At 38.1% G+C, this 9,394-nt stretch overlaps 1 protein-coding gene across 1 annotated transcript; it reads right to left on the reverse strand.

Moving 5' to 3' along the window:
• Positions 1-5,219: 5,219 nt before the first annotated feature.
• Positions 5,220-8,574, reverse strand: sox19b (SRY-box transcription factor 19b). The gene is made up of 2 exons (XM_051901471.1): positions 7,675-8,574; positions 5,220-7,084 (listed from the first exon to the last, which is right to left on the reverse strand). Exons 1-2 carry the CDS (start codon positions 8,307-8,309, stop codon positions 6,838-6,840), a joined length of 882 nt encoding a protein of 293 aa, XP_051757431.1. The 5' UTR covers positions 8,310-8,574; the 3' UTR covers positions 5,220-6,837.
• Positions 8,575-9,394: the final 820 nt, after the last annotated feature.

A 9,394-nucleotide genomic window follows, 5' to 3' on the forward strand; every position in this document is an offset into this window, starting at 1 on the left:
GAACCACAACTGTTTTCAACATTGATAAATGCTTCTTGAGCATCAAATCAGCGTATTAGAATGATTTCTGAAGAATCATGTGACACTGAAGACATAAAAAATACATACTTTTGAGCGGTAGTGTATATAACTTATTTTTTTGTAAATGATATCCAATGGAATAAGGAAAAGAGGGTTACTTTGAGAGTGGTTGGTTTTTTTCTTGAAAGTTTAATGAACAGTGTTGGGGGTAACTCATTACAAGTAACTTGAGTCACATAATCAGATTACTTTTTCAAGTAACTAGTAAAGTAACGCATTACTTTATCTGTTACTTTTTCAAATAAGTAACGCAAGTTACTTTTTCACACTTATTGACTGACAGCTCTCCTGTCCCCATCGCTGAGAGAAATAAAATGCAGAGGTGTTGTGTGCGCTGTGTGAACATGATGGTTATTGTAGTTCTAGACTAAATGTGTACATGCATTTACTCATCTCACAAATGAATGAAAACAGTAAAATGCAATCTCAAAATTTTATGCAAACCTGTAATAATTAACTATATTAAATTACACAGATATACTTTATGGATTTAATCTCACTTTATTGACCAATGTCTTTGCTGCTGACCTTCAATGATCTAATTCAATCACACTAATATGCAAAAATGACTTTAGATTTAGAAATAAGAGTGTTGAACTTCCTTATCCTGTATCCTATTCTTCTTTAGTCCAGAAAATCAGCACAGCTGAAAGGATTGTTTGAGCTGCGCCCTCTATTGTACAGGTGTGAATTTGCATTTCCTTCAGTCTGATGCTCACTTTTGGTGTGAAAGGGCCTTTACATTTGCCAAAAAATAGAACTTTTTTTGTTGTTATTAAAAAACAAACGAGCAAGCCCAGCCCAGGTGAGAAAAAGTAACGCAAAAGTAAAGAAACACATTACTTTTCATAAAAAGTAACTAACACAAATAGTTACTTTTTTAGGCAGTAACGCAATATTGTAATGCATTACTTTTAAAAGTAACTTTCCCCAACACTGTTAATAAATGTATTATTATAATCAATAATGTTGGACTACACAACCTGTTTTTTTTCTCAGGTCTGTTGCCAATCCCTCAAAGTACAGCCCATATTCTTATCTCACCTCACCTGAGGAGGAGACTGCTTCCCATATCTGTATCTAATCAGTGTTACGTACCACCACCTCCTCACCTATGTAGGGTGCTTGACAAATACCTCATCCAGCCTATAACGGCAGATTTCATGAGTTAGACCAGTTTGTCAGCTCTCAGCTTCTTGTCAAAATGTAGAAAGTGTAGTAACATCACAGGTACGCCTGTTAACATTGCATGCATAAAATCACACATGATGGCATTTTTTTTTGGAAATAGTAATCCTGAGTATCTTGTTTCACTCTGCCTTGCTTTTGCTGCAAGACCAGTCTTGCCTAGGGTGTGGTGCGCTCATTAGTGTTAGCTGTCAATCACTCTTTCATTGCTGTGCAAATGCTTCCTCTATTAACCACATTAACCTGACAGAAATGTACATGTGCTCCATCAAAGCATGTCACAGCTGCTCAGAAAGATGGGCTTTGACTTCTGGGGGTCTCTATTATACAACATTTTCCATTTTATCAATGCCTTTTTTTAAAACTGGCCCTTTTAAAAATAATAATAATAACAGAACTGCAGAGACTAAGTCTACACTACCTTATTCAACTTCCTCTTCAGCTTTTTAAAATTCTTTATGACAAAATATTAATTATAATAATAATAATAATTTACTAGGGGAAATTATGGTTGTCATGCAAAACAATTCATTATGCCACATTGCAAACTATAAAGTTAAGCGACTACTGCTTTGGCCTCATGCCAGTCTTTTGATGTAGATGGCCTGTTTTGTTGACATGTGTTTCATTTTATTTTGTTCTGAACACATAAAGTGGAAAAAGTTATGATGTACACACCTCCCACTTAGAATAGCATCCAAATCTTGATTTAAAAAAAAAAAAGATAGCTCAAGATAGGATGTTGATAGATTTGGCAGAAACATCCCGCCTACGGTGTGTAGATTTGTCACTATTTGTTTTGTTCTCTTACCTTTTAGTTTTCATAAGGCATATACTTGTGTTTGTGCACAACAAAACACCAGCTCTTGTAAATAATATACAATCATATGTTTCTATTTAAACAGTTTCATATAATTAGTCTATAAAATTACATTTGACAAGTGGCAGACATAACATAGACTGTTATCGGATGAGTCTGGCCACCCCCCGTTCATTGCGTGACAGGCAACGCTCGTCTGGGCTGACTCACACACATGCGTGTATCAGCCCTGGTGGCATTTCAACCAACCGTAGCGGCTGTTTAAAAAAAAGGGAAGAAAATTTTACGCCCACTCACTCACCTGTGCATACACAAACGTCTGAGGTATGACTGACAAGCCATCACACAAGTGAGTGATGAATGTTTTGATGTAGGTCTGTGAACAGATATAGTCTGCTTAAAGAAATAGCTCAATCAAAAAGGAAAAATATGTCATTGTTTACTCACCCTTGTGTCGCTCAAGTTGTTATTTTTCTGGGAAACATAAATGAAAAGGAGTATAATATTGAGGAAATTCTGCTTAAGAGAGAATATTTTAATGAGCATAAACAAAACAACATAAATTCAGACAGAACATGACAAGGGTGAGACAAGGAACTAATTTTCTTTTTGGAGCAAAATATTCCTTTACATCAAACATTTTAACTTGAATGGAACAAAAACGCTACATAGGCCTAGTTTTTGGTGTGGACTGCATACATATGCTCATTTTCAAAAATGTGTATAGCCTATAGTTTGTTAGGCCTACAACGTATTTCCTCGTTTACACAGCCTAAGTGGAAACGTAATACAATTTAATATCGATATTTTAAAGTAAATTTGTCAATTTATAGCCATAATCACCACGTTCTTCACGTTCTCTGCCTTATTAGTTCACCTGTTGGGCTGTGAAGCCTGTGCATGTGCGTGCAGGAGGGGAGCGGCTCCCTCGGAATGCATGTAAATAATACGCACCCCCCAGTTTCCAGAGCAACCATTAATCTCGTTTCCGGGTCTATGATGAAATAGTAACAGGCTGTCAACGAATTTAAAAAAGAATGTAAAAAAAAAATGCGGTTTAACGAATTAGGAAGCAAAAATCATACCAATGATAAACGTGTTCATCCAGTCAATTCCTTTGACATCGAAATTTGGCCTAAATCTGCAAACTGCCAACCCAAAATGTACCATGGTAACAGTTTGTTAAAGCCTCGCTGGTCGTTGCTAAGTGATTGTATGTTTCTCACCAGAAAATCCAACACCCCCACCCTTCTCGACACCCACATTCGCCCTCTTAACCCCCTCAGCATAGTCAGAAGTCGCCTGACGTTAAGCGCAGGTCTTTTGAAAACAAAGTGGGCTTGATTTTCTCCATTTAAACACTTTTAAAAATTTGGTAATGGATAATGATTTACTTAAATCTAACTTGGGAACACGCCTGAACTGTTATCGCGGTTAATGAAAGTCCGCGCTCTTCCCAGCCCCCCTCCCTTCGCCCTCCGATTAGCCGCGGCGAGCTTTTACATTTTCATGAGAATGACATTAGGAGGTGAGGGGGTTAAACCCGAGAAAAAAAAAACGAGGAGAAACGACGGCAACGCTAATTTTCCGCACAGCGGGAAGCGAGAAAAGGGAACAAAGTGGTCCAAGGGAGCCTCTCCGGATTCAGTGGCTTACTACGTACACCTGCGAGCTCAAAAGCGACGGACAATGTGCCCCCGAAACGGCCAATTACGACCGAGACAACAACCAGTTTTCAATCTGGAGAGAGAGGGTTATGCTGAGGTGGACAGTGAATTTGGGGGCAAAGTGGATGATTTCGCCCTTAAATCGTTCTATTTCGCCTGTTTTTTTATTTTTTTTATTTTGATTTATTCCTCGTCTCTAATTTTTTAGGACACAAACGTATTATTAAAACAGGTTTTCTATCTAGTAGTATTTTCTTTCCTAATTAAAAAGTTAGACAATGTTTAGTAAAGATAGTGTTTAAATGTTTAACAAAAACAAATGTTTTAATTAAAAATAAAATAAATGGCTTAAATATTTAACAAAATAAAAGTTTAATAAATGTTTAAAAAACATTCAGTCACTCGAGATAATGCCTGATGATTTTATTTTTGTTTGTAAATTGCAAATAAATAATAGTTGCAATTTAAAAAAGTTTTATTTTACATGGAGCAGGTAGGCTAACCTAAGCTAGGCCTGTGTTTACACGACAACAATGTACTAAAATGGAAAAGTTTTTCCTTTGCACTTTTTGCATACGGACAACGGTCGTCAAAACGATCCGTTCACACGGATCCACGAAAACGATTTAAAAACGCTGTATTATGCAGGCCAGGCCAGTAGTTGGCGATGCCACTTTGTAAAAAACAAAAACTAAGCGCCACCTTATTTTTCAGATAAGAGTAAATTTAATGTGTCTGGCTTCTGGTGTCATTCACTTCCAGTTATTTTTAGCTGTACAAAACAACCTGTTATGCTGCTTGATTTTGTAAACTAGTGTTTCTTACAATATTTTTAATGTATTGTCTTAATTATAAACACGCTAGTTTGTAGCAAACAGTTTTTCAGTTTACTGCACTCTGATATTCTTCTCATTTCTTTATAGTGGCTAACAAATCAGAAGTTTTGCACTTTCACAGAAAACACCTTACTTCTGCGGTGAAAGATAAGGTGACTTGAACACGTAATACAAATGCACATGACATTACCTTTTCCATAAATTTTAGTTTTTTGTTTGTTTTTTTGTAGTAAATGGGGACAATGTATAGTTTTCAAAAGTTAACTTTTTTTTTAGGCCCCCAAGACACCGTTGTCGTGTAAATGAACAGCCAAAACGCATAAAAAGTCTTGCATTTTCAGCTGAAAACACTGTTGTGTAAATGGCTGCTTGGAGGCCAACATGTTGACACCACAAATACTTTTAATTTTTATCTCAGTAGTCAGTCTTCACTCACATTAAACTGATTATTGCTGACTGCAAATAGTATGGTCCACCAATGGGACTGGTAACAGAACGTTTGTCCCAGTGATGCTAAAAGTCCAAGACGACTACCATAACATGCACCAAGTTCCATTTGCATGTGACTTGGAAATCATAAACATTTAGATTCAAAGACACTTCAAAATATTCAGAAAACTTTAGATGTATTTTAATTTTTTTATTTTGTAAAAATGGCCCTTATAAGAACCACAAAAACCAAGAAATATACACTGTACAAAAAGGTATTTACAACCTAAATTAAAACCATTTAAAAAAAAAAAAAAAAAAAAAAAAAAAAAAAAAATTAAAAAAAATTAAAAACCCACACACAGCAAGCTGCAAACTCACTTCAATGGCAATGTAAACTTTTTTCCCCCCCCATTGTGCTTAAATCACCATTTAACCAAAATATTAGTAACTAACTGACCAGCTTTGTGGCAGCAATGAGCCAGACTGACAAACTTATATTTCTGACTGCCACAAAATGTCACCTACACACTTTTTGAGCTCAAAACAGAGACCTTGACATAACTTTGCATTTTGTTGTCAAAGGACCAAGGTCACTGTGAAAAAAAAAAAAAAAAAAAAAAAAAAAAAAAAAACACACACACAACAGTGCCCAAAAGAAAATTTCAGTCAAGTCCACTGAACTCACTGGTCAACCATACTGTAATGGCAGAAGCAGACTTAATGCTGTGGTAGAATTAGAAAGACCAGACGAGGTAGATAACCTTCTAGTCTAACGAAGTGCATCGACTGACAGCGAAGATCAGTGCATTCGAGTTTGACCCATAAGAGGGAAATGCTGGAACGCTAGGCAAGACAAACTCAACATTTAGCAATCTGTAAATATGGCTAAAATTGACCTTTTACAGGAGTGCAATTTCATTGTAGAGACTACATACAAAAAGTTAGTTCACAAACATCTGCGCACACTGGTATGGTACATATGCATTTTCGGCTATTATTAAAGTAGGAAAACAAAGCAGATAGGGACTGAATTACTTTTTCCTCCTCTCCATTATAGATTGGGTAACAGTTTCAAAGATTTAGAATTAGATAAGGCATTGTCACAGCTGACCTATACTGTCATTTTCATGCTATTTATTTGAAGAAAGCCCTGAGATTGTCCAAAAACACTTTGCTATATTAATACCCAAATTTAAAGACATTTAAAGGTCAACTTAACCAATCACTCAGTTATTCCATGTGCTGAGCCAGTTCGGGCATACAAGTGGAAAACAGGGTTCACAAAAACTAAATTTACACTCCTTAAGGTCACATGTTATGTCTATCACTGGCCATTGCAATCATTATTGGCTGACCTGTTTTCAGAGTTTCAAATTTGCTGCCCTGTTTTGTACCCCAATTAGATTTTAAAGCCTGGTTGCCCACTGCTGCATGAACAACGCATGTTCTGAACATTGCACAGAGCACAAAAGAATACTGTTTAAAAAAACTATTATCCATTCAAGAACAAAGAGGATGCCTATGCTAAAATATCTGGAACAGAGAAAAAAAAAAAAAAAAAAAAAAAAGCTGACTTAATTGTCCTTAACGTCATGAGTTTAAGGTGCCCGGTCGTAGCTGCGAAGACAGGAAGAAAATGGGGGACTGAAACTGCCAAGTTAGCTGGACAATTTCAACAGACAACTTCAGATCATTCAAAGCAAGGAGGTAGTAAACAATCAGAAGTGTTCAGTAATCCATACAGTCTATATGTAGCACTATGGTCCCAATAAGGGTCCAACTAATAGTAGTTCAGGGAGCATTTCCCCAAACTTCAGATATGAGTGAGGGGAACAGTTCCACCTAGATAGTGCTGTTGGACACTAGGATAGGCTCTCTGGTTAGAGCTATCGCTGGTATCACCACCTGGAATGTACATGCTAATCATGTCCCTCAGGTCCCCTTGGAAAGCGCCACGGTGGTGGTTTGGTACTCCAGTAGGTGAATGGGAGAGGGGTTCTGGTTTAACCATAGACATCACTGGACTGGGCTGCTGAGGGCTGCCGCTATATGACATTTGGCTGTGGGGGAAGGGGGAAAAAAAGACAAAAATAAGCCATTAAAGTGTGATCGACAAAAGATGATCAGAACATCAGACACATGAACAGCTCTGACTATCTTTCCACACATAAAACACCTATGCATTTCTTCATAGTAATGCTGACAAGCAAATAACAGGTCTATACAGGTTAAGCCAGCTTAGTTATGGTGAATCTGAGAAAATCTATAGACAAATGCAGAATAAATATGGGCAATGATGAGAAAATCTATAGGCAAATTATGAATAAAAGTTATGATGAAGAAAATCTAGTCAAATGTGCAAGTTCATACAACTTCAAAAACAACTTCATAAACTAAATAAAGTTACTTTTAAATATACATATACATTTCGGTTTGATAAAACCATTTAAAAGAGACCAATATGAGTTGTTCACAAATGTTTGATTCTTTAACTTCTTTTCACAATTACGCACAATGAAAACTGAATCGATTAACATGAATTTATATGTGCGCGGTTCCCTCGCAGAACTAGTTTTGTAGTTCCCCAATTTGTCAAGCTTCCCTAGTAAGAAGTACTAACGTTACTTTAAAATCCCTTGATAAAACAAACCTGTAAGAGCTGGCGCTGTTCATGTACGTCTGTGCCGGCGGGTACTGGAGAGCTGACAATTCGTAGCGGTGCAGTTGCTGCGGGTATCCGAGTGCCTCACCCTGCATGCCCATATAACCACCGGTGTGACCCCAGCCATAGCCGTCCATTCTCGGGCTGCCACCTTGTCCCTGTGCCACGGCCGATGCCAAAAGGTTGCCGTGTGCGAGAGGATATTTACCGACGGGATTGTCCTTCTTCATGAGAGCTTTGGTCTTACGCCGAGGCTTGTATTTGTAATCGGGGTATTCCTTCATGTGTACTGCCCGCAACCGTTTGGCCTCATCGATGAACGGCCGCTTCTCCACGTCCGTTAAAAGTTTCCATTCCGCTCCGAGGCGTTTGCTTATCTCGGAGTTGTGCATTTTGGGGTTCTCCTGTGCCATCTTCCTCCGCTGACCCCGAGACCACACCATAAACGCATTCATGGGGCGCTTCACTTTGTCCATAGGGTCCCCGCCGGGTGGACAAGAAGTTTTTGATCCGTGGTGCGCATTTCCAAGCACGCTGACCGGAGGAGACATCCCTGGACTGTTCTGGTGGGGGTGAGGTTGACCCGCGGTCTTCAGTTCATGCTCCATCATGCTATACATCATGCCACAACACACTTTGAGTTTCAACGTCTCAATGCGTAAAGCAGCCAATTAAAAGTGTCCAAGCGAACCTAATCAGGTCAAACAAATCCGGCGCAGGTGAAGTCTCTTTACAGCCGGGATTGTCTGGCCAAATGAAACGCTAAAAAGCAGCAATGAGAAAACGAATCAAAACATTTATGGCAAGTTTTTAGACAAAATAAAGTAAAAAGAGCGCGAAAAGCTTCTCAATCAATGCTGTTTGTCTCTCTAACTAGGCGAACCATGTCTACAAGCCACTTGTTGAGCAGCAATAGTTTGCAGTCCACGTTGAACCAATTGTATAATTGTATTCCACTTCTGTCCAATCAGCGCTCAAGGCAACCCTTTGCTCATTTGCATAACAATTGTAGGGGTGTGGTATTGAACGTCGAAGTTCACTTGTTGCAAAAGCGAACTACAGTCTTGTATTGATCAAGAGAACACTAATACTGTTAATTATAGTAGATATTGTCATGGCACATGTTTTTAATACACCTGATATCTTTGGATTACTTTCTATGACTTAATTAGTTTCACTTTGCATCTTTACACTTTCTGTCTCTTTTAGTGTTAGTTCTTAACCCTTTCGTCGTGGGGTCATGTGAAAAAAGAAAGTTTTCTGTGAAAACTGCGTTTCTTGAGCTGTATGTGTTTTCTGGGTGAGTCTGTGTAAAATGGGAATTTTTATAGTACACATAATATATTATTAGGTACTTGTTTTCAAGTACAGCAATGTGCTATTACTCCCTTTTGATGACAATTTATGACATGTGAATGTCAGAAACTTCTAGGCTATAGGTGTGGGAATTGTAGTGTTTGTAATTGCTTGAGAAAAGGTGTGGGTGCAAAGCTTTATGTTGTTTCTTTCTCTTTTTTGTAGACACAGGTGTGAGGGCCTGTGAGTTTGCAGGTGCTTTGTGAACCATGTGAGCAGCTTCTGTTCGTGACTGACAGTTACGCCTTTATGCCAATCAAACCACAAATTGTGGGGCTTCATTCTCATAACCATGTCCAGAAAACCTTTTTGGACAAACAGTAAACCTCTTTATGGAGAGTGCCCAACTCAT

The sequence above is a fragment of the Ctenopharyngodon idella genome, chromosome 7, assembly GCF_019924925.1.
Source record: "Ctenopharyngodon idella isolate HZGC_01 chromosome 7, HZGC01, whole genome shotgun sequence".
NCBI lineage: Eukaryota > Metazoa > Chordata > Actinopteri > Cypriniformes > Xenocyprididae > Ctenopharyngodon > Ctenopharyngodon idella.